This window comes from Eumetopias jubatus, unplaced genomic scaffold (assembly GCF_037043125.1).
Source record: "Eumetopias jubatus isolate StellerSeaLion01/CBP00866 unplaced genomic scaffold, mEumJub1_p1.0 scaffold_16, whole genome shotgun sequence".
Lineage (NCBI taxonomy): Eukaryota > Metazoa > Chordata > Mammalia > Carnivora > Otariidae > Eumetopias > Eumetopias jubatus.
Window position 1 is genome coordinate 92365284 of NW_028274822.1, and position 23648 is coordinate 92388931.

At 57.6% G+C, this 23648-nt stretch overlaps 1 protein-coding gene across 1 annotated transcript in view; it reads left to right on the forward strand.

The window, feature by feature from the left end:
• The window catches only part of ADGRD1 (adhesion G protein-coupled receptor D1), a 125548-nt gene that overhangs the window by 37910 nt on the left and 63990 nt on the right, over positions 1–23648 (forward strand). Inside the window, exons 10-13 of the mRNA XM_088019750.1 lie at positions 1381–1498; positions 2501–2611; positions 4373–4448; positions 9165–9306. Coding sequence (XP_087875876.1) covers positions 1381–1498; positions 2501–2611; positions 4373–4448; positions 9165–9306 — 447 coding nt within the window. The remainder of the gene's footprint in view (positions 1–1380; positions 1499–2500; positions 2612–4372; positions 4449–9164; positions 9307–23648) is intronic.

Below are 23648 nucleotides of genomic sequence, written 5' to 3' on the forward strand. Positions count from 1 at the left end.
GCAGAAATGCTATTAATGAGATTGCAGTGGGATTTATATTTGAACTTTTTATTTGAACAGTTTCAAATGGAATGAGATGGAGTGAACACTGGCAAAGGGAGGAAAAAAGGGGACCTGAACTTAAGACTGATATAGTCTTACATAGAAACAAATTCTTTTTGAAAAGGCACAACCCTCCAGAGTCCTTGACTTCCAGGGGGAGTCTGTGTACAGGGCCGCAGCACAGGAACCCCCCCCCCCGAGAAAATGGCCAGTGGAGGGCCTGAGCAGACCCATTTCATCAGCATCATTTTAAAGTAACTTTTTCTGAATGCTTGGCCACAAAATATGAATAATCATGAAGCTATTCAGACTTAGGCAGGCTCTAATGTGCATTCAAGAGAAGGTATGAATCAGCTACTGCCCAACAATTGCACGCCAGAGACACAGATTTCCATGTGTTTAACTATGCTCGGCTGATTGAAATCAGGCCACAGGCCTCAAAGAAAATGTCTAAAATTGGCCTCAGTGTTCTTTTTCCAGCTCATTAGATTCTCGTGGCGCATGCATCTATGAGAGAATGCTAAGGATGCTTAGCAAACAGATGCTTTTCAGAAAGGAGGGAAGGATGGAAGGGGCATGATGGCAGGAGGCACAGCCACCGCACACCCGAGGGGCTGAGAGGCCCTGTCCCCAGTGTAGCCGTGTGTCTGATGGTGAGGGCCAGTCGGCCCCATCTGAGCTGTCTGCAGAGATACAGGGTGACCAGGAGGGGCCCCTGCTTTCGTGGGGGCAGCGTCCACTGGGATCCTCTCTGTGCTGGGGACTCAGAATGAGTGAAGAGGGCCCTTGGAGGGAAGGGATGCACCAGGCAGGTCGGAGGCCAGAGAGGATTTGGGGTGCTGACGCCTCCAAAGCCTCCTTCCCCTGCATGGAGACTGGGATGAAGCTCCTGGAGGGGGCTTGGGGGCACTTAGCCCCCTCCTTCTGAAACAGAAGAGGGCAGGGCAGGGGGCCGGCCAGAGATTTGTGGAGGTGAGTTCAGAGTGCAGCTGGGTCCAGGTCTCTGTCACCTGTGTCTAAGCATAGAAGCCTTGCAGCCAACGGCCTGGGTGACCGGGATGTCTGCGTGCTGTGAGCTCAGCCGGGTGAGTGACCTCAGTGATCACTTCCTCGCCTGTAAGAGGGCTAGTGCTGGGGGCTCTCCCCCATTCCTTCTCATCTGCTCATCGAGAGCACAAGCCCGGCCCGCCACGGCCTTCAGAGATGCAGGGTGCTGCTCCCGTGGAGGGGTGCTGTGGGGCCAGCGCACAGCCTGGCGGAGTATTCCGCGGGTGGGCCTCAGGACGTTGGCTGTGCAGGTTCTGTTGTCTCAGTGCCTTCACGTTGTGTTGTGTTCAGGACAATGCCATGGTGCTGGGCTTGATTGAGACCGTCGACACTGTCATGGGCCACATCTCTTCCAACCTGGACGCCAGCGAGCCCCAGGTCACCATCGTAGGCTCTTCCTCCATGGCAGGTAGTGGTCAGCTCGGTGTGGGATGTGGCCATGGGTGCAGGCGGGGCGGCGGGAGACTCGGGAGGGCAGCTGGCCCGTGGGGTTTGCTCTGACGGCCCCGCGCTCACCTGCACAAGCAAGTGCGTACACACCAGCATGTGCGTTTGCACACACAGCGGGCAAAGGTGCACACACACACGCAGCAGCAAACACACCATTGGCTCAGACAGACCTCTCTGCTTCTCTAGACTATGTTGCCCTTAACGAAAATTACACTTTGGAGGGAGAGTGAGAGCAGGGCGCGTGTGCTCAGCCATGATGTGGACGCAAAGCTGTGGAAGCATTTGGTGGCAACTCGGGGCCGGACTGATCTTGTGTAGCAGCCCCCTCTGTTCAGAACAGGAGTCGGTATCAGCAGCTCCTCTGAGTGTCTGTGGAATAAAAGCTGCAGAAGCAGGTTTCCGAGAGCCAGCTGGAGGCTTGGCCTGAATCTGCTTTTCCAAGATAATTGGCGCAGAGGGCCACACGCGCTGACTTCATGGCCCCTCCATTTGAAAAGTCTTTATCTAGGGAGCACTGCACTGCTGATACGCTCCTGCAAGAGCCAAACTCTGGGACAGGGGCTGAAGTGACCCACGTCGGTTAGTTTTAGGGGGAATTTGTCGGCTGAGATAGTGCCTGATGGCTAGAAGGCCAGCATCTCTGGCACCTTCTTTCTCCTGTGGGTCATGGGTCCCCCAGAGTGTGGTGAGGAGCAGCCCTGAGAACTGACAGGCTGCCCTGAGGGAAGGAGGGGTCACCTCGGGCCACGAGACCCACAGTGGCTGGATGGCCGTGTCAGCCATACAGTGGAAATGACGTCCTTGACCCTTATTTTTGTAGGTCGTCATTGTCTAGAGGTAATTAACTGCCCAGGGGAGCTCATTCTGTTAACAAAAGCAGAAGCAGATGGGGTTTGACAGCCCAGTTTCCTTCGCTGTGCAGCTTACTGACTGTGGCTTCCTGTCTTTGGCTTGTTCTCAGAGTTTTCTGTGGCCAAACTCCTACCCGAGACCATAAATTCCTCTCACTACCGCTTCCCGGCCCAGGGGCAGAGCTACATCGAGGTTCCCCACGAGGCGTTCCGCAGCCAAGGTGAGTGCAGCCGCTGAGCCTGCCCCAGGACCTCGGGGGCTTGGCCCTTACAGACGTGCGGCTGGCCGTTACCCGGAGGACGCACGGCCCTCAGGCCCGCTCGCTGTTCCCGCAGGAGCGGATCTGGGCCAGCACTTCTCAGCGGGTCCTGGCGGGCGCCTGAGATGCTCACTCAGAATGCTGATTCCAAGTGCGCCCCAGCCTCGTGAACTGGAACTGGGGAGGAGGCTGGGAATCTGTATTTTAGACAGGCTCTCGAGGTGATGCTGGTCCACTGTGAAAGACAACTGTGTCCTCCCAGATCGGCACAGTGACACGTCAGCAGAATATGAAGAGACGAGGCCATCCCCCTTCCCCCATCCAGGGTGGCCTCCGGCTAGGTGAGGGTTTGTCTGCCCAGGGGTCTACTTCCAACTCCGGACGCTCAGGCAGCTCTGGCCATTTTTGCTACAGTGACAGTCCCTCTGGCCCCTTGAAAAGTGAGTGAGTGCCTCCACTGCTTGTCCCTTGGGAAGTCAGGGATGGGCCTGTGGCCTTGGATTTGCAGCTCCTGACAATCCGGCCAGAGGACATGTGATTCTGAGACTGGGGACCAAGAGCAGCCCGGGTGGTGTAGGATCATGGTGTCCCCTCCCCAGCATGGAGTTGTCACTCGCCAGCCCTCAGGGGCCCACCTCTGCTCCCTCTACCTTCTTGTTTGCCTGCGTGAAAGGTGCCTGGAGATGTCACAGGACGCCCCCCCCCCCACATGGGGTGAACTACAGAAACGGGGGGGTGTCTGGGGATGATGCTATGATCTGCCAACTACGTACGTGATCTTTGCTCATCTCATACCACCCGGCTGCAGGATCTAGAAACCCTCCATTCTTCACACTCAGCAGGGCTGTGGCGTCATGCTCTGCCCTGTGGCAGCAGGACTTGCTGGTCGCGAGGACTGACTGGTGGCTGGACTTCCCAGGCTGCAGCCCTGGTTCAGCCACTTGCTGGCTGTGTTACTGAACCTGCCTGCATTACAGGCTCCTCATCTGTAAAATGGGGACAATATTCGTACTAGACTCATTGTTTTGAGAAGAACGAGCAAAGAAAGCCCTTCTACCTGGCACACCGTGAGAGTGATATGATGCTAAATGTATTCCTGAAATCTTAACATATTCAACGAATGTCCCCGAGGAACTCTGGAAGATAGCTAACCACTTCCTCCTCCAAGCGTCCTCTGCTAAACTAAAAATGATTCCTGTTTCAAGCCTTCACATAGCAGAGAGGTGGGACTAGCCACAAGGCATGGAGGACACCTGAGTGATCACCGCCACCGGTAAATCCTGCATCTGCTGCCTCGCTCATGTCGCGTGATGCAAATACTCCATATGCCAACAGCAAACAGGACATGCTCACCCAGAGGACGCAAAGCTGGAGGCTGGCGTGGTGCCCGCTGCTGGAGCAGGGCCCTCTGCCCTCAGAAACTCTGGCGTTCCTGGCGAGTCAGGCTCTCCCCGGGAGCCGTGGCATCTGTGCATCTCCAGTCGGCTCGGAGGAGGAGCACGCAGTCACTGCCACAGTTCAAGCCAGAGCTGAAGGGTCACAAAGTTTCTACTCGGGCTCCTGGAAAATTCCACCCCTGCGAGTCCCGCTCCCACCCCCAGGAGCGGCCCCTGGGTTCTGAGTGTGAGGGTGGGCGCTGCGCACTGCTGGGCAGGCGGGTGTGTCTGGGGGCCCTACCGCTGGAAGGCTGACAGGTGTCTGTGACCCTCTTCTTTTCTGCAGCCTGGACCACCATCGTGGGCCTTCTCTACCACAGAATGCACGATTACTTGGACCACATCCAGCCAGCCAAGACCAAGTGAGTGTCTCAGGTGACACGGCAGGGAGAGGGCGGGGAGAGGGCAGTGGGCGTGTGTGCATCTGCCCGCCGGGCGGCTGACTGCAGAGACACCCCCACCTGCACGCCCTCACAGGTCTACAGGGGGCTTTGCTATTAGAGCCAGGGCACGCCACAGCCCTCGGAAGGGGACGCGGGACCTCGGAGCTGGGGCTCAGCGGGCCCTGGGTGCGCAGGCTGACAGGGCAGGGGGCCGGTGACCACAGCCGCCCGGAACTCCCTGTGCGTGGATGAGTGCCTTCACTGCCGGAGCCTCACTGCCGCTTGTGTAGAGCGGGAGACAACAGCACACCCCTGCATCGGTCAGGGCTGGTTGGATACGCAGCCGCTGGTGGATGGCGGGGAGGCCGGGGGCTCGTGGGATGGGGAAGGCTTCAGTCACGGCAGGACCCAGGGCACGGGGAGCCCTCCCGACCTGGTCACTCCGTCTCCTGCCTGTGCTTTCCTCTGTGCTGGCTCCTTTCCAGGCGGGCCCCTCCACAGAGGCACGGCTGGCTCCGGTGGCTCAGGACGCCCCCGCTTTGGGTCCTGAGGTCTCAGAAGGACAGCAGCCTCTTTCGTGAACGTGTGCGTGGAAACTCAGGCAGGGCTGTGACTGGCCCATTTGGGTCATGTACCCATCTGGCTCCCTCCAATCACGGTGGCTGGAGCATCCTGCTCTGTCATTGGCCAGGTCTGCTCACATGGGCTCTGTGGAAACAGAGCTGGGACTGGCGTGCTTGGCTCATGTGCCCATCCTGGCCTCCCGCATCCCGGTGGCCGGAGCCTGCTGTTCTCTTGCCGCCGGGGTGTGCTCACGTGGCCCCTGTGGCCTGGCGGTGGGTCAGCCCACCCAGAGCGCGGGGAGAGGCTGGTTCCTCCCTCAGAGGGGAGGGTCGGGAGGCTCCGCTCCCCCCGCCATGGGGTCCCCCTGGCCTCCCCGGCAAGTGTCTCTCGTGCCCCTGCAGGGCGGGCTGTGGAGGCTGGTGCCGCCACCTGGATGTCCGCAGCCTCGGGGACACCACAGCCCCACTTCTGTGTAGGCCTGGGTCCGATCGCCCTGGGAAAGCCTGCGCGTTGACGAGTTTCCTCGTAACTAAGGGAGGGGGACCGGTCCCTCCTGGTGTGTGATTTCCAGAATTCTTCAGGAGAATTGTCGAAGGGAAATGCCATCACCTTTCCTCAAAAAGATGCCTTCTCAACTCCTTGGGGGCTACTTCTCCAAATTAAAGATTACGAATGAAGAACAGACCCGTCCTTGGCCCCCCTCCCGTATCTGCAGCTCTCACGCTGAACGGTCAGGCTGAAGCTCATTTGTCAGTGAAATTCGTGAAGCGTGTGTTTATGAGGCACGGCCGAGCTTGTCTGTGGGCCAAGGGTAAGAGCGTGTGGGGCGAACGGTGTCTGTACTGCCGTCCGCATCGTCCTTCTGCCTCAGACTAGGAAAGGAAAGAGAAGGGGGAGCTGCTCTTCACCGACATCCGTGTGTACACGCATTTCAGGGGACAATTCCCTGGGGCCGAGTAGAATCATGACTAGCCAGCGGCCGACAGACTTCTCCATAAAGGGACCGAGAGTAAATATTTTTGTCTTTACAAGCCATAACGCCTCGGTCACAACTGCTCAGTCTGCCGTGGAGGCGTGAAAGCAACCTCTGACAATACATGAAGGAATGGGCGTGGCTGTGTGCCAAAGAAACTTTATAGGCCCAGGCAGCCCCCCAGGCCCGTGTTTGCACACCCCCGTCGGCCGCGCCGTCATGTCCGTGGATGGGGGAGAGGCTGACTGTGTCCTGCTCTGGGGGGCCCCAAGGATGTGCCTGAAGCTTGGCAGCTGGGACACTCCTCCATCGCAGGGCCTTCACCTCACCTCCCTGCTGTCCTCACTGCCCGAGGCACCCCCACAGAGAGGACTCTCGGGAGCCTCAGGACCCATGCTGTGTCATCCAGATCACCGTGGTCAGCTCCTCTTGTCCCAAGTCGTGGGCCCTGAGACTCGCCCAGGCAGAGGGTGCCCCTCACGGCCCTCTCCCTGTTAGCATTAACACCTGTGGACTGTTGCACCCTGTCAGCAGCAAACGCATGCTCCGTTGGTTTCCCCAAGTCAAAACAGGACGATTTGCCGTGATGAGAACATATTTTTCATAGGTGGAATCTTCAGTTTCAGTGAAGTTCTAAGGGCAGCACTTAATGCAGAAGTGTCTTATTGTCAAAATTAGCCTTGGAAAAAAAATCATCCCAGTACTTCACCAGGCATATGTCCCTGTACTTGTGCGCTCTCCTGTGGCATCAGGGTGGGACAGAAGTTGGCCAGCAGTGTGGTAGTCAGCAGCGCAGAGTTGGGCGCTGGGTACCCGGCTCTCTTCGCCCAGCGGGGCCCTTGGCGGCGATGTGAACCTAGGCGACGCCTGGCCGTCTTTGGCGGTGTGCTCCCGTCTAGAATGGTGATGACGACCCACCAGCGTGTGAGGCTGCCGTGAGCGCGGCGCGAGTTAACTGTTTAAACAAAGCTTGGTGCCCTTAACGTGACGCGTAAGCACTTGCTTTTAGCACCTCATAAGATGGTTGGACGTTCTCGCCATATTGACTGGAAGACAGTTCTCAAACTCCACACACAGTTAGGAGGGGATGAGTAGATCGGCAGACAGCACCCTGGCGTTCTGCTCGCCTACACAGCGAGTCCCTTCCCTTTTAGTATCACGCGCTGTGACCTCCGTATGTGTATGGTTTTTGTAAGAATGAAAGGTGCTGTGGAGTTGTAATGTCCTCCCGATCCCCTTTCGGGGTGAGGTGGAGTCAGCACCAGTTTAGTGCATGAAGATGGGGGTGAGGCTGGGACGGGGTCTCCATCTTCACAGCTAAGCCCTGGGTGGGCCGTTCCAAGGACCCAAGCAACCACTCCTGGGGCCAGCGTCTGAGTGTCCACGGGTCCTGGGGGGCACTTAGCCGGTCCCTGCTCTACCCCCTGCACACGGAGGGTCGCACCTGCCCCATCAGTCGAGGGCTGCTCAGCTCTTGCCAGTGGCTTTGCTGCGCCAGGCAAGCACCTGGGACTGCCTTTCCCTTCGTGCGGGGCCGGGAATCCGAGCCGGGCAGGGAGTCTAGAATCACCTGCTCCCACTGCCCCTCCGCAGGTGGAGACCTGGACCCGGAGAGGGGATCGCTGCCAGCTGACAGAAGCAGGGCGGTGACTCGGTCCCTGGGTTTCCGTGTCTTGTTGACAGACTCACACGTGCTTCCGACAGATAGGTTCCCGGAAGGTTTGGCTTGGCTTACGTGTCCGCCCTTGTGCTTTGTAGAGTAATGTCAACCAAACAATGCGGAAGGAACGACAGCATCAGGGCGACACCATCTTGGAACCCTAAGTGTAGTTACTGATCAGGGCAAAAGTCATGAGTGGGTGTAGACACCACTGGGTGAGGGGTATTCGGGGAACCCTAACACTTTTTTTTTTTTTTTTTTGAGAGTCTGTTATATTTTAGGAACCATTCTAGGTGCTGGTGGTACAAGCAGAAAACAAGACAGACAAGATCCCTGTTTTGTGGAACTTACATTCTAAGGGAGTCAGGATTAACATCCTACCAGATAAAGTTCTAATGCCTTAATCTTGGCACTCAGGGACCTCGGGAGCTCACTGTTCAACCTGAGCTCCAGTGCATAGACCCCCTCTGGGCTCTTGGACACACTTTGTGTCTTTTCTCCACCTCCACCGCTGGACACCACTTTTCACTCACTCTCCACCCATGTATGCCTCAGGGCAGTGGTGAAAGGTCTTATCCAAAGACATATAGCCACTAAGCACTGAAGTTTGTATTCAGTCCATATATGATGGCTCTAAAGCCTGGTGTTCTTGTATGTATATTCCAGGTTCTGGGCATACAGAGAGGCTCCAAAGCTACTTTACTCTTACTTTACAAAGTGAGCAGGGCACCTGAGAGTGCAGAGTGGGCAGGTGCCACTTCAGCCAGCCGGTCATGCTCAACATCATCAGCCGTGGGGCGTGCTATCCTGTGTCCCCTGATGTGACACAGTGGCCTGTGGAGTAGGCCTGCCCCACATGTCTGGCCTGGAGCTCCTCGTGAGCACACAGCAGATCTACAGTGAGGGCCGCTTGGCAAACCGTGGCTGCCTCTGCTGAATGGAGTCAACAGCAGAGCACGTGGTCTGGAGGTGGGGAAGGGGGGTCATCACCTGGGGGAAACCGAGGGCCTTTCTCAGGGGAGTGAGCGCACACCAGGCAGGGGAACCACGGATGCTCACCGCACTACCATCCGTCACACCGTCTTATAAGCAGGTAGCTTGAAGTTCAGACGGGGTAAGTCACTTACCCAAGGTCACACAGCGGAGTGAGCAGATTGCTGAGATTCGCACCCAGTGCTTCGACCCTTCTGTTCTCCAACCCCCCGGGCCATGTCTTCTTCCACTGTTACCGGCTCTGTGAGCTCAGGCCCCCATGCCGCCCACGGTGCCGGCATCCAGCCTGGCAGGACAGGTACTGAATGATGGAATGCAGGCTTCGGAATGGCAGCGGCGGTAGGTCTCCTCTGTGGGTACCGAACGAGACCAATCGAACTTCCACCCAAGGAAGATTCCAGTCTCAAAAATTTCAGCCTTAACATTAAGTTCTAAACCCAGGTTCTGGCTGCGTGCCCTGTCCCTATTCCCCTTCCGTACTGATTTTTTCTCATTTATTTCCAAGGATTGCTGAGGCAGCAAATTACAAAAGGCACACGCTGTTCGCGGCCAGCTACCTCATTTCTCTGGAGGTGTCCCCGCCGCCTGCGCTCTCCCAGAACCTGTCAGGATCTCCGCTTGTCACGGTGCGGCTCAGGCACAGACTGGTGAGTGAACGCGGACTCGCCCTCGCTTCCGTTCTTCTCCTGGTGTCGTGGACACGGGGGAGTCTGTGGGGCTGGAGAAGGAATCTCAGGTGGCATGCGTGGACACGGTTTTCACACGGCGGTGGGACAGGGTTGGTCGCGTGGTGCTGACGTCGGGGGAAAAGGCTTTCACAGATGTGTGTGCGTGGACGTTTCTGCGGAGGGGTTGCAGTGGGCAGCTCTCACTCGTCCTGACTGTAGCCATTAGCAACATGCAGTGCTCGGTTCTCCACGGGAAACACGCTCTGGGGCTGAGGGTGGGCCATTTCTCCGCTGTTTGGAGCGGTGAGTTCTTGGTCCTGCTGGGTTGGAACTGGACTTCTGTCCACGTTCGCTTCATCATTGGGCACAGGTAAGAATGACAAGTGTCCAGGGACATGGATGTGCTCTGTCCTTTGGACAACACACAGCTTGCTTGTGCCAGGATACGTCCCCAGATACGCTGTTGATTCAACACCCGAACATCGTGCTTTTCAAGGCCTTTGTTTAAGAACTCACGGTGTTCTTGGTTGTTTGGGGTCATGCTGAGGACTTGGTTCCATTCCATCCCATCCTGTCCACCAGCCGTGACTGAAGACCTACTGTGTGCGGCCACTGTGTTCTGGCGGGAGTGTATTTTCATTCCCTCTGTCTGCACGGGCCTTTCCCACCCACCTGCACACACAGTCCCGGCCTCAGAATGCCCTGGCACCCGGCCTCTCCCTCTTTTAAAAAAAAAATCACAAAACATGAAAACAGTTTTAAATTGTGGTAAATATACGTAAGGTAAGATTTGCCATCTTAACCATGTGTAAGTGCACGGTCCCGTGTCACGAAGCACATTCACACCGCCGTCCGACCCCAGATTCGGCTGCCTTCCCAAACTGACGCTCTGCCCACAGCCCCCGGCGCCCAATATCTGCTCTCTGTCACCTCGAGTCTGACTGCTCTGGGAACCTCGTGTAAGGGGGATCCTCCGGTGTTTGTCCTTGTGGTTCTGGCTTATTTCCCTCAGCACCGTGTCCTCAGGGTCCATCCAGGTGGTAGCAGGCGTCAGGATTTCCTCCTTGGAAGGCTGAACAACGTCCTGTTTTCATGCACATAAGATACGCTGTTTCTGTGCCCACCCGCCCATCTGTGGACATTGGGTTGCTCCCCCTACTGTCCGTAAGGCTGTGAACGCGGGTATGCGCTCTCTCTCCAGGCCCTGCTTTCGGTCCTTCTGGGTGTGTGTGCCCAGTGGTGGCACTGCCGGGGCACAGTCCTACAGCCACACTGGGGCCCCGCTCTCTTTGTACGGAAGCCACGCTTCTAACTGCAAAACCGTTCTCAGAGTGTCCAGAGATCTCTGGCCCACCCAGTGTCCTCTGTCTTCGATGTGTAGACACACTGGGCCCCATCGACACCCGGGCCCCCTCAGCGCCCCACGTCCGCCTCGCTGGCTCCCAGGACGTGTTCCTCTTGGGGGGCCACTCCTGTACCTGGTGGCCCGTCCCTGCGACATCACCTCCTATAACTCCCTGAGTGGGGGTCCCTATAATGTGACCGCCTAAGTGTTTACTTCTCTGAATTCACAGAAATGCTGAGATGTCAGTGTCACCAAATACTGATGTCACTGAGGACCCAGACCCACAGCGGCCCCGTGGCTTTGACATGAAGCCCCTGTTCGGACAGGTTTCCCAACTCCAGGTGCCCCACGGGGTGTGTTTCCCCCAGGCCTGTCCATTCTCTGCGCTCACGGTTTCTGCCCCAGCGCCGTCCTTCCCTCTGGGTCTGAACCTTGGTGCCATCCTGGGTTCTTGTCTGTGGGCGCCACACACAACCCACTGTGACCTTATTGTCGGAGGGTCCCCTCCCTGGCTCAGAGCCCTCATTCTTACTTAGTTCTGCTGGGCCAGGAGCTTCCTGGCCACCCCCCCCGCCCCGCTTCATCCCCTCCACGTGCCCAGACTGACCTTCCAGAAGCTCAGACCAGATGGCCCCATTCATCCATGTGGAATCTTCGAGCTTCCCCGAAGAAGAATCTAAACTCTGGGCCTCAGGTGCAGATCTCTGGCCGAGCTTTCCCGTCTGAGTTTCCACGTGAACCTCTCCCTCCAGCGAAGTCAGAGCGCTGCCTCTCCATGTCAGGGTGCGCCCTCCTCCCGTCCCCCGACCCCTGTGAGAGCCCCTCTGCACCCCGTCAGCGCCACGACGGGGGCCACGACGGAGGACTGTGCAGCCCCACCGTGTAGCCGGCCCATAGGGTTCTTCAGCAGCTGCCCCGGCCCGTTTGGAACCACTGGGCCCTTCCTCACGGTGCCTGGCGTTGTGCCTTGTGGTGCAGGGCAGCGGCTAGGCACATGCTGGGTGGTGAAACCGCTGAAAGTCAGCAGCCCCGAGTGAGGAGCCGTGTCCTTGCGCTGTGCTGTCGTCTGCGTGCAGTCGCGTGGTTCTTTCCATGGAGAGATGCTTGCCCCTGGGGTGGAGGGATGAGTTCAGAGGCCGTGGAGGTTTGGTCCGGCACGAGGTAGAGACGTTTTTAGTGCTTCTGTGTTGAGGGTATTACCCTGCGGCACGGAGAGAGCACGAGTCTGCAATCAAGCGTATATAAATGCAGAGGAGGCTTGTTTTGAAAGACTCTCGAACCTTCGTGTGTTTGAGGTTGAGGCCAGGCAGGACGGGGAGGGCTCGGAGGCTCGGGTTCAGGGCCTGCCGTCCTGGTGTGTGGCGCCCAGAAGGCCCCTCCAGAGCTGGTTCGGGATAAGAGCAGGGGGTAATGTCGGTGTCCGTGAAAGGTCTAGAGCACAAAACCACTATGGGTAAACACGAGGGCGTATTAGTCCTCTGAGAAGCTCGTTCACTCACATGTCTAGTCGTTGATTTCCTCCACAGATATCGGCTCTGTGACGTCGACCGAGCGACCAGCCTCTCTGTGCCTCCAGTTTGTGAGGTGTGATAACAAACATGGGGCTGATAACACGCCCCCACAGGGCCAGTGAGCTCTTCTTGTTCTGCCCCTGGACTTCCGTGCAGACACAGAAGCCAGCCTTGGCTAACATTAGCAAAGGGAGTTTTCTGGAAGGACAGCTTGTAGCTCACGGGGTGGGGGGGGCTCAGCCCAGAGGCCCTGCACTGGTTTTGTCACTTTGGCCCCATGGGGCGAGCAGGTGTGGCCCCGTGCTCTGTGTCCGTGTTCCTAGGAGGAGGAGTGAGAGGCTGTGGCAGAAGGTAGTCGGGAAGCAGGTGTCATCCCCCCAAGGGCATGCACGTGGTGCAGTGTCAGTCGGCAGGGGCGGGTGAGCAGGCAGGAGGACCACACACAGCGCTAACGCCCGCGTGCACTTGACCACGGGCCCCTCCAGATGGGGAGATGCGGCTGTGCACGCTGGGGAGCGCACGGACGGAAGCGTGACAGATTCTAGGGCCGAGTGAGCGAAACTTCCAGGGTGTCTTAAAAACAAGGACGAGCGTTTATTTGAGCCCAGGTGAGGACCACTGCCCGGGATGGGGACCTTCACAGATGAGAGAGAGCGTGGAAGGAATGTGTAACACGGGGCCCTGTGTGCTTCCATGGCGTCGGGAGTGACAAATCACAGTGACCGAGGACGTTCCAGAAAATGACACGCTCAACCTTGTGCTTTTAGCACCTGCAAGTTTGCAGGCTTCAGACGGATGGGCGCCGGGGAGGTTTTTACTCTTATCTTCAGTTTGACGTGTTTCTCGCGGGCTGTTTGCTCACAACGCAGACGGACAGCGTGAGCTCAGGGCAGAAATGGAGCCCTGCTCTGAAGGGTCGGGGAGCGCCTCCGACCGTGGCCGTGGCGTAGCCTCCCTGGGGGCATGGGAAACGTGGAAGGTTTGCTTTATCAGCAGCAGCCGGACTCTCCTCCGAGTGTCAGAGACGCCCCGGGCTTGTGGACAGAGGCTGTTTCCCTGAGTGCGGGGCCCGGGTGCCTTTGGGAGCTAGGACCTCCAGGGCCCACATCCGTGAGCGTGAGAATGTGGTGCTGGGGCCCTGGGCCTCGGTCCTGTGGTTCACGGTGTGGGATTCGACTTCCTTGGGGGTATTGCCACAACCTGTGATTTTGTGAAGAAAAGCCATAAATCTGGCTTTTAAATTGTATCTCTGCATTTGTATTGTTGGCAGCTAATTCACATTCGCCTTTAACCTTGTCAACTGAAATATACCTGTGGGTTCAGCCAGTGGGTTGCCACTTCATAGGCTCTAATTTTTCTTAGGTTTTTATTTGAAATGGTTTTAACTTACAGAAAAATTGCAGGACAGTAGAGTTTCTGGGTACCATTCACCCACCTTCCCATAACACTATTGTTTTAAAGTAATTACTGAAGCCTGGAAACGGACGGTGCTGTTCCCGCACCGTAGACAGGCTTCGGATGTTCTCAGTTTACCCCCTTAAGCCTCTTTTCTGTTGAGGATCTGGCTCTCGAGAGCTCCTCCAGCTTGTGGTGGATCTTCAGCTTCTCTGTCTTCATGACCTGGTCACTTTGCAGAACATCCCTCAGTTTGGGACGGTCTGACATCTTCTCGGGACTAGGTTGAGGTTATGCATCTTTGAGAAAGAAACCATAGAAGTGAAATCAGGCCGTTCTTACTATGTCCCATCAGGCTGTATCAGTTTCCTGTGGTGTCCGTAAAAAAGCACCACAGCCGGGGCGGCTGAGACAGTGGAGGCATATGCTCTCCTGGTTCCGGAGGCGCAGGGTCCCGGTCCCGGTCCAGGCGCGGCACAGGTCCCGTCCCCGGTGGCAGGCTGGCCCCCCCCAGGCCCCCCCCAGGGCTGCAGGCACCATCTTCCCGCCGCGTCCTCCGGGATCCTGCCCCGTGCGCGTCTCTGTCCCGCTCTGCTCTCCGCGGGAACTCAGTCCTGTGGGACGGGCCTGCCCAGGGGCCCGATGTCACCTGTCACCCTCTACGCACAGTCATATCCCTGGTACAAGGGTCAGGGTTCCCCCCGTGTGGGTTTGGGGGGGCAGTTCAGCCTGTGACAACAGGCAGTACGGGACGTGATCTCTTCTTCCTGGTGATGATCGCTGTCACTGCTTGGCCGAGGTGGCGGCTGCCAGGGTTGTCCCCTGTGAACTTACTGTTTCTTTTGCAAATTCCGAGTCTCCTGTGGAGGAGAGCACAAAACCCCACAGCTCCTTGGTCTCATCATATTTTCACCGTGAATTTTCTCTTCCATTGGTGGTTACCGCCTGCATGTTAGTGCCGTAGTGTTTGCCTGGGGGTGATTTTCCATTTGTTAAGTGGAGTTGTTAGAGGGATAGCCTGCTATTTCTGTGTGCAGTTACTTATTTATATCGACATGACTCGCAGATACTTATTGCATTCCATAGGTTGTAACCCAGTACTACCGTTCTGTATTCTATTGCTCAGATTATCCCTGTTGACCATTTGGAGCTTTTTCCAGTTGGCTCCTGGGTCCTTTGAGATGCCACCCTTGTGTTCGAATCCTTCCTTCCTTTCTGGCGTGAGAGGTATTCTAGACTCATGCAAGCCACTGTTTCTCCAGGGACCCCTGAGTCATTTTACTGGGGAGAGGGGTCCAGGTGCTGGGTGTGCTCAGGTCTGCTGGGATGTCCCTGCTTCTCTGTTCTCTGAGCGGCCGGGGCCGGGAAGTGCGTGAACGCAAGCATAAAGCAGACTCAACCCCTGTGCTTTCCACATCTATCCGTCTGCATGTGGGTTGAGACGTGAGTTTCTTCTGACAGCTATTTCCACCCTGAGACCCAGGGTCAACTCGAGAGTTAGAGGCCTGGCTCTCGTTATTTTCAGTGTTTGTGTAAATTGTTTTACAGAGGTAGCTGGGCTGGTTTTCTCCCTTCTGAGTGGCCTTATGGTTCCTTTATGAGAGAGAGATTCGCCAGCTCCTGTTTGTGCGACATTATGAGTGTGGCCCCATTCTGGTCCATCTCATGACTGACTTGTTTGGGGGTTTGTGGAGGTAACTCTGTACGGTCCGAAGGTGAGGTGAACACAGGCAGGAGCTCAAGGCCGCGCCCGCCCTGCTCCGTCTGCACCCCCTGGGCTTTCGCCGCATCCCCACCTGCACCCTGGCGGTAAGCAACCCCCTTAGCTCCTGGCTCATCCTTCTGTATTTCTTTTGTGCCATATGTTTTCTCACCGTTTCTCCGGCTCCCAGGAAGGGGAGTTAGAATTTCAGTTCTTTGGCATGTCGCAATTCCCACTTACAGGAAATCCTGGAAATCGGCCAGTTCATAGACTCTTCCACTGTCTCTTACAGCTGCGTAGTACCCCACCGTGTGCCTTTGTTCAGCCAACGTGGGCTCTTTCGGCTCCTCTGCTGCACACGGGTGTCTCTGCCATTTCCGGTATTTTGCAGTTATACACGCTTTGTCGATTTGTCACAGTCAGTGACCCTGTGCACCTGCCCCTTGCTTCGGGGAGTGGCACAGGCCCCTCACCAGCGGGCCCTCGCAGGCCGGCCTCTTCCCTCCCTCGTGGGCCCCTGGCAGCGTTCAGGGGCAGCAGAGCCACAGACTGCCGAGGGAAGGATGCGCTGTCTCTGCAAATGAGCTAACTCTGAGAACGAACGCTCCTCGCCTAATTCTGTTCCTCCTCCTCACTTGAGATCCGTGTGTGTGTTTAATTCACCTTTGAAGATACGACATTATGAGTTGTCAGCCACAGGTAAGAAGGACTGGGTCTTACAGATTCAATATCTCACCACGGTTTGGGGAGCGGGGAAGCCTAGAATTAGCCGCCCCAAGGGAGAGCGCGTGCCTGCCCCTTGGTGGAGAAGCCGGGCAGCAGTGGGTGCAGATGGCTCTGCTGCGCTGTGTGGGCCGGGCTCGGTGTCACCTGGGTCCACCAGGACGTCAGGGGGCTGTGACTTCGAGGGAGGCTGCAAACCCCTGGGGCGCCATTCAGGCTTCTAGATGCAAGACGCTAAGGAGAGAGTATGTGGAGAGGCGTCTCTGTTGTAGAAGACTTGGGGCAGGGGCCCCGTGACAACTTTCGTTGGCCTTTGACATTTTCTTGCCACAGTAGCATCAGGACTGGCCTAGAAGACAGTGTGAGCATGGAGTGGGGCGCAGTGTCCCTCAGACACTTCCTGAGTCCCCGCAGTGTCCAGGGCCCTGGGGTTGCTGGGTCTGGTGCCCCGGGGAGCGGCAGGGCTGGGTGTTGGTAGGAGTCTGCGTTTGTGTCTGCTGTGAGGTTGGAAGGTGCCAGTTTCAAAACCAGAGAAAAAGAAAGGGTGGATTAAAATGCAGTCTCTGTTTTAATGGTTGGTTACTGCAGTTATTTTTAAAAGAGAAAGGTTTTGAGCAAAGAATCCTGTCTTGAGGCGAGGCAGAGAGGAATTTTTATCATGCCCGAAGAGGATGCTAATTGAGGCTTGTCCTCGCCAAGCCTTCTCTAGGGTTTTGGGGCTTTTTCTTTTGAAGGTTGCCTTTGCATTTCTGAGGATGTTTTTGGAGGCAGGCTTTTTTGAATTAAAATGATTCTCTGATGGGAAGCATTTCTCAAGGAGGCCTTCACCCGAAGGCTGTGTGGGGTGAGCACGGGGTGCACACAGCTGTCTCCCCAACTCTGTGGGAGAGGCGTGGTGCGGAGGATGCAGCATGTTTATTCTGACCAAGGCCTAAACCAAGGTTTATTGGGGCCAAGGCCTGAGGCCCAGGGTTGAGGCGTGAAGTGCGGTGTGGACTGGGAGGGCTCTCCAAGGAATGGTGGTGGCAGGCCCAGCCCAGGCCTGTCTTTCGGAGTCCCTTAGAGGACAGTTCGTTAAACTCCCCCCTCCTCTGCCCACGGTGCTCAGTCTGTTCCCCAGCGTGATTCAGGGTGTTATTGGTTACTCAGGATGGTCCTGCTACAAAGGACGCCCCTGAGCCCAGGCTGTGTTCCGACCCTGGGCTCTGGAGAGTGCACAGTGAGGACACGGGTGGAGCGGGTATGCCTTGGCGGGGAGCTGCTGTCTTGTCTCGGGGCCCCGCCATGGCCTTCCGGGGCCCTCCAGGGGGATGACTGGTTTTGTTAGGCATTCCCTTCTGACCCTGGCAGGAATCTCTCCCCGCAGAGTGCTGCTTTACTGTCTGGGGGGCACGCTGCTCACCAAGAGTCAGCACACCTGAGTCTCGTCCACCAGGGCTGATCAGCACTGCGAGCAGTGTCCACAGTGGGCCCTGAATGACACTGAGCCCTAGGGCTCTCCTGTCTCCACGAGTGGGAGGCTCAGACACGCTCAGGCGCAGGGCGGAGTCTGAGCTTCGGCCTCTGGAATTTGCTTGTCTTTCGGGCACTGATCTCCGGACTCAGACAGCTCCGTCCTCTTTTGCTCCGCATCATGTTGATGAAATCCGTCTTGTCAGGGCTCCTGCTGCAGTGCCGTGGTTCTAGGCCATTCTGTGCATTCCGGGGGTGCAACAGCACCCCGCCTCTGCCGCAGCAGCCCCTCCCCAGCTGTGGCAGCACATGTGTCTCCAGATGGTACAGGAAGCGCCCGGGGCTCCTGGTGTCCGCTGCTGCACGAGCCGGGTCTGCCTCCTCCATGCTGCGTCACCGCCCGTCATAGTCACCTAGCTCCGCGCTCTTGTCCACGGTCTGGCCCTTCCTGGGTTTGGACCGTGAAAGAGTCACTTTCCTCTGCTTCTTCAGTTGTAACATCCGAACCAGATTTAAGACAAGTGCAAGCAAGGGGATCGATTTCACTGTGGGGCACGGACCCTCCTGGCGGCTGCAGCACACAGCTGTCACTTCTCTAGGATTTGTTGTGAGTGAGAAAAATGCCTCGTTGTCTTTATATGGTCACTCTGTGGTGCATTAAGGACCTAGAATATTCCTACTGTGTGTGCAGACTGTGGTGGAAACCGAGGTGCCCACGTATATTTATTTGAAAAAAACACGGCATGCGCACACAGGCACACACACGCAGGTGCAGACACACGTGTGCGTGGCCCAGCAGCCAGCGATAACCAGTGTTAACATTTGGATTCCTTCCTTCAGCAGGTGCACACACGTGTACACAATTTCTTGTCAGTGGGGTGCGCGCTCCATGCCGGGTCCTAGAGCACGCATGTATTCAACCTGAGTAGGTAGTGCCAAGCCGGTTCCCAGAGTGGATGCTGCTTTACCCCCCACCATCGGCAGATGAGAATGCCGGCTGCCGGCACCTGGTGTTGTCTGTCGTTCTGGCTTAGCCATTGGGTAGCTCTCAGTGTCTCATTTTGGTTTTTATTTGCTTTGCCCTGGTGAACGCTGAAGTTGGCTACCTTTTAGTATATTCACTGAACATCCTGACGTCAGTTTTGTCTCTCCTGTTCAAGTCTTTTGCCGATTTTCCTGTTGGGCGGTCTGCTTTTTTTTCCTCTTACTGATTTTTTTTTTTAGGAGTTCTTTGCGAACGTTGGGTGGCAGCTGGTTGTTGGATATGTGAGTAGCGAATATCTTTTTCACCTGGATCTGGCCTTTTTCCTCTTGGGGCGTCTCCGGATGAGCTGCAGCTCTGACCTGCATGCAGTGCGATGCACCGAGCGCCTCTCTGTTCTCCTCGTGCCCTCTCTACGAGCCTCATCCCAGGCACGGTCGCAAAGGCACTCTCGCGGCGGCACTCTCACGGCTACCTAGAGCTTCGTTGTTTTCCAGCCCTTCTCTGACTGTCCCTGTGTGTGCTGTGAAGCAGGGTCGGGGTCTCCCTTCTGCAGGAGGGTCAGCATCCCCTCCATCCCAGGGTCACCTTGCCATAAGTCAAGTGACTGTGTCTGTGTGGCTCTGTCTCTGGACTTTGTTCCTGCATCCTGTTTGCTTATTCTGCCGCCGGTACTCGCCGTCCTAACTGCCACAGCTTTCCACCAGGCCCTGCCACCTGCAGGGGGCCCTGGCTCTGTTCTTCCAAGACGCCTGGGCCATTTTGGGCGAGATATCATTTTAATATTTGATGCCCATTGCAAACTGCCCTTCAGGAGGCTGTAGGGACTCATGCTGTCCCCAGAGGGGCTTGCTGGCACCCGTCTCCCCCATGGCTGCAAACACCGGTAGGCACAAAGTCACATAACACTGGTGTCATTTTAACTTGCAGTTTTATTTTTTACATCGTTTGTTTCCTTACTGACTTCCAAGTCCTCTCTGCATCATCTCCCACCCTCGTTTCTTATTCTGTTTTGGCCACATGTGCAAGTCATACTGCTTCTGTTGTTGGTGTGTCCACCGTTTCTCCACAAGAAGGGTGTGCTGGTTTCCTGTTGTTGCCACAACGAAGTGAGTGGCTTCAAACAACATGGTCTTACTGTCCTGCAGGCAGGAGGTCGGGCCTCCGAGGTCAGCCTCATGGGTCTGTGCTCCTACTGGAGGCCCCAGAGGAAAATCTGTCTCCTTGCCTCTTGCACTGTGTTCCTTCACTTGTCCCCTTTCTGTGTCCAGAGCATCTTCAAACCTCTCCTCCTGACCCCACTTCCATAGTCACACCTGTATCTCTGAGTGACCCTCCTGCCTCCCTCTCAAAAGGACCCTGATAGATCATCCAGTATCACCTCCCCACCTCCAGCTCTTTAACTGAAGCACATCCACAAAGCCCCTTTTGCTGTGTAAAGAGCATTCTCAGGTCCTGGGTCTATTTGGGGGACGTGCACCGTTTTGGATACTGCCTATCATCAGGAAGCCCCTTGCAGATCCGTGCTGTCCCAATCCTCAGGGAAGGCAGTCAGACTTCTGAGTGTGCACAGCTACTGGTGCAGGGGAGCGCCGTCTCTCCGGAGGGTTCCGGCATCCAGCCCTCTTCACTCTGACTGATGACACGGTACGTGGAGGCGAATAAGTGCTTATAGCGTGTTACTTCCGCCCTGCCGAGGCCGGGCCCGATGTGGACACTGTCCAGCTGCACGTCATGGCTGGGGCACGCGGCGTCATCCTCCATGCCAAGGAGCAAGTAGTCTGCCCTGACAGCAGGGCGCTCTCCCCTGGCCTGCACGGCCACACATGGCTCTTGGGCAACTCAACACGCAGCGTCCACACCCGTGATTTAATGCTCATCTCCAAGCCCTTAAGTAAGCCGGAGTTTGCTGAACACAGGGCGTCTGTTGCGTCAAGAGAAGCCAGAGATTGGGTGGTTCGGGGGCAGGGGCAGCTGCCAGGTGCCTGGCGTCCAGAGCAGCATCCTAGCTGCCACTGTCCTCCTGTGACGCTCCGCATGTGGCACGGGGCAGAGCCAGGCGCACTCATTCCCCGAGCTGTTCTGTCCGCACCTGGGGAAGGGGGGTGGGCAAAGCCTCATCCCCGCAGGAAGCCCTGCGTGCGGTCAGCGCACCGCTCCTCTTGGACGTGTGTGTTTGCTGGTCCTGCCGCCTCGCGGCACAGCGATGTTGGGTCCGGGCCTCCAACAGCAGAGTCAGTGAGAACTCTCGACTGTTGTTCATTTCCTCCAGGATCTGAGCCTGCGGGTCCCGGTGGGTGTTGTGGGGTTCGTGGAGACTGTGGAGTAGAGCTGCTGTGACCCATCTTCGAGATGACCCTGCACACAACCTGACCCATAAACGGTCCCATCACACGCACGTTCTCTGCAGTTACGCCCCTGCCCCAGCCGCTCCCAGGGTCCCACTGCTCAGCTTCACACACCACAGCCTGTGGGCTGTGCTCTAACAGCTGGGTCTTAGCAAACACCAGCCTTCCGGGGTCACCTTCCTGACACCCTGCCCTCCAGGCACAAGAGGCCAGTGATGTAACGGGGCCCCGTTTCCTTCCACTGCCAATGGCCTTCACTGACCCACCAGGCCCACCTCCACAGAACTCCAGGGTTTGGGTCTCAGGATGGGGTCTGGGCGCTGACTCCCTGTCCCCCCCGAGACCTTGGTTCCTTATGCAGAGCGAGTCAGCCTCTGTACCAGACACCTGCAGCTCCCTGCTATTATGTCCCACCCCCAGCCCAGTGGCCACCTGCCTTACCTGTGTGAACACAGGTGGAGCCGCTCCTCTGTGAGCTGCCGCTTGGGCAGGATGCCTTGGAAATGACCGCAGACTGGCCTCTTCCCTGGTGCAGATAGGATTCCCACCCTCCGCCTCAGAGCAGGGGACATGTCCCTCCAGACGCAGCTCTTCAGGCTCTGGCCGCATGAGGCTCCCTGAGGAGCCAGGCGCCAGCAGGGACACGCGGCGGCCCCGAGCCCTGTTGGCGCGACCCGGGGGGCCAGCAGAACTCCGCTCTCTTCAGGCAGCGTCCCACAGATGCCCCTCAGGGTCCAGCTTGCGGCTCATCCCAGGTCCTCCCGCAGCTTCTAACGCTTACCTGCACATTCGACCTGGTGGCAGGTTCCCCACCTGTTTGGTTCCCTGCAGATGAACTTGAGGCCTCAGTGGGACCCTCCGGCCATCTTGCCGTGACCTTTGTTGTGAGGGTTGGCGGCCAAGGGGCTCAGTGGGCCACGGGCACCCTGCCACAGTGGTCGCATACACACAGTTCTCTTCTTCCGTCTGCCCACCCTGGACGTGTGTGTAGTTGAGAGATGCCGCTTCCTCTGCGGGCAGTCGCTCTCCTGCCCATAAGCGCAGATGCGTTAACAGCAGCCCGCGAAGTTCCGCCGCACCTGAGGTCTGTGTAGAGCAGCGCGAGGGGGTGCCTGCCTTGGGCCCTCGCTGCGCACAGAAGCCCCTCACATCGGGGAAGCGGGTGGGGCTGCAGGGAGCGGCCCCCGGGGGCCACGTGCAAATGGAGCTGATCTTCGCATTTGTGAGGCAGGGGCTGGGTGTGGGGTTCTGGGAGGCAAAGGTTTCTGGAGCCAGCCACGCCCTCGGCTGATTTCATCGTGGTTGCTGTTGTGGTGACGTGGCTGTTCATGGCTCCCTGAGCGGGTGCTGACTGGGCACCACATCTGTGCAGTGCGCGGTGTTTCGGGCTCCAGGGATGGAGAGGGCTGGGCAGATTGTCCCCCTGTACCTTCCCTTCCCGTGGGGACAGCAGGCGGCCACTCCTGGATTCCTGAGCTCCTGGGAGGTCAGCCTGGACTCATGGAGTCCTTCTCTGGGCTTATGAGGGGCGTCTAGGCGGGCTGCTCCTGCCCCAGCGGACGGGGCCTGGGGCCGTCTCTCGGCACAGGCTGGAGTCGTGCGGTGCGGAGCCTGCGGACAGGCTGTGGTCCTGGTGTGGGGGCAGGCTGCACCGGGCCCTGCGGCTGTGGCCACGGCGGGATGGCAGAGCGCGACCTTGGCGAGGCGGGCAAGGGGGGGCGTGGCGTCTCACGGCGCTGAAGAAAGTTCTGGGCGTGTTGAGGACCTGGACATGGGTACCCTTGCGTCTGCACCCTCTGCTGAGCAGGGAGAAGACAGGCGGGCTGGACTCCGGCTCCCGTCCCAGATGGCTCTCATGACCGGCCTCCCACGGACACCGCCGTCTCCCCTCCCAACCACAGCAGTCTGCCGAGAGCGCGCCCTCTCTGGCTTGTCCCGCTCCCTGCCCGTCACAGCCGCTCTCGTGCGCAGCCCCTCTGCTCCCTGCGTTTCCAGTGATTCCAGTTCACACAGAACCAGCTGCCCCTGCCTCTGCTGGCCGTCCCCCTCCCCACAGCAGCAGAACCGCCTTCTAAAGAAGTGCACCGGGTCAGCTGCCTCTGCTGGGGACCCTCCTCTGCTCCCCTCCCTGCGGGGTGAAGAGAAACCCCTCCCCGTGGCCCAGCGTGCCCGTCTCAGCCCCTCGTGCCCCCTTCCCGCCCACCCCTGCTGCAGCCACAGGGCCTGTGCACATGCTGTCCCCTCTGCCTGAGGCGCCCCCCGGCTCCCGTTCCCGGCTGCTCCTGGTGGCCCCCGTCTCACCTCTGCCGTCACCCCTGGACTGGTGGGCATCGCTGTGGAGTCCCGTGTCTGGTGGCACTACGTGCCTCATGTGGTTGTTCTGTTAGGGTCGTGTTTTCCCCCAGGCTCCGCACTGGGTGCGCTCTTGCTCATCAGGCTGCGCACACGGCGTGGTGCTCAGGAAACCCTTGAGGATGGGGACACGGGGCTGGAAAAGATGGTGATGTCCTCCAGATGACACCTCCAGTGTGGGGGCTGCAGGAATGACGGCACAGGGTGTGGCCAGGCTACTCCAAAGCTCCAAGTTCACGTGCTGGAGGGATGCGCCTCTTGTCTGTGCAGTAAGGTCAGGCCTCACCTGCGTCTCAAACTTGCTCAGCTTTGTGCCCCACCCCCCCGGCCGACTTGGCTGTGCCAAACCTGAGCTTTCCTGCAGATGGTTCATGAGGCCATGCTAGCGGCTGACCCCAAGCACCATGTGCCGTTGGTCATTCTGAGACTTGAAATTAGAAACTGTAACAGCTCATTGCTTAAACAGCGTGCCACTGCCATTATGTTTTGAAAAACCATATTTTTTTAAAAA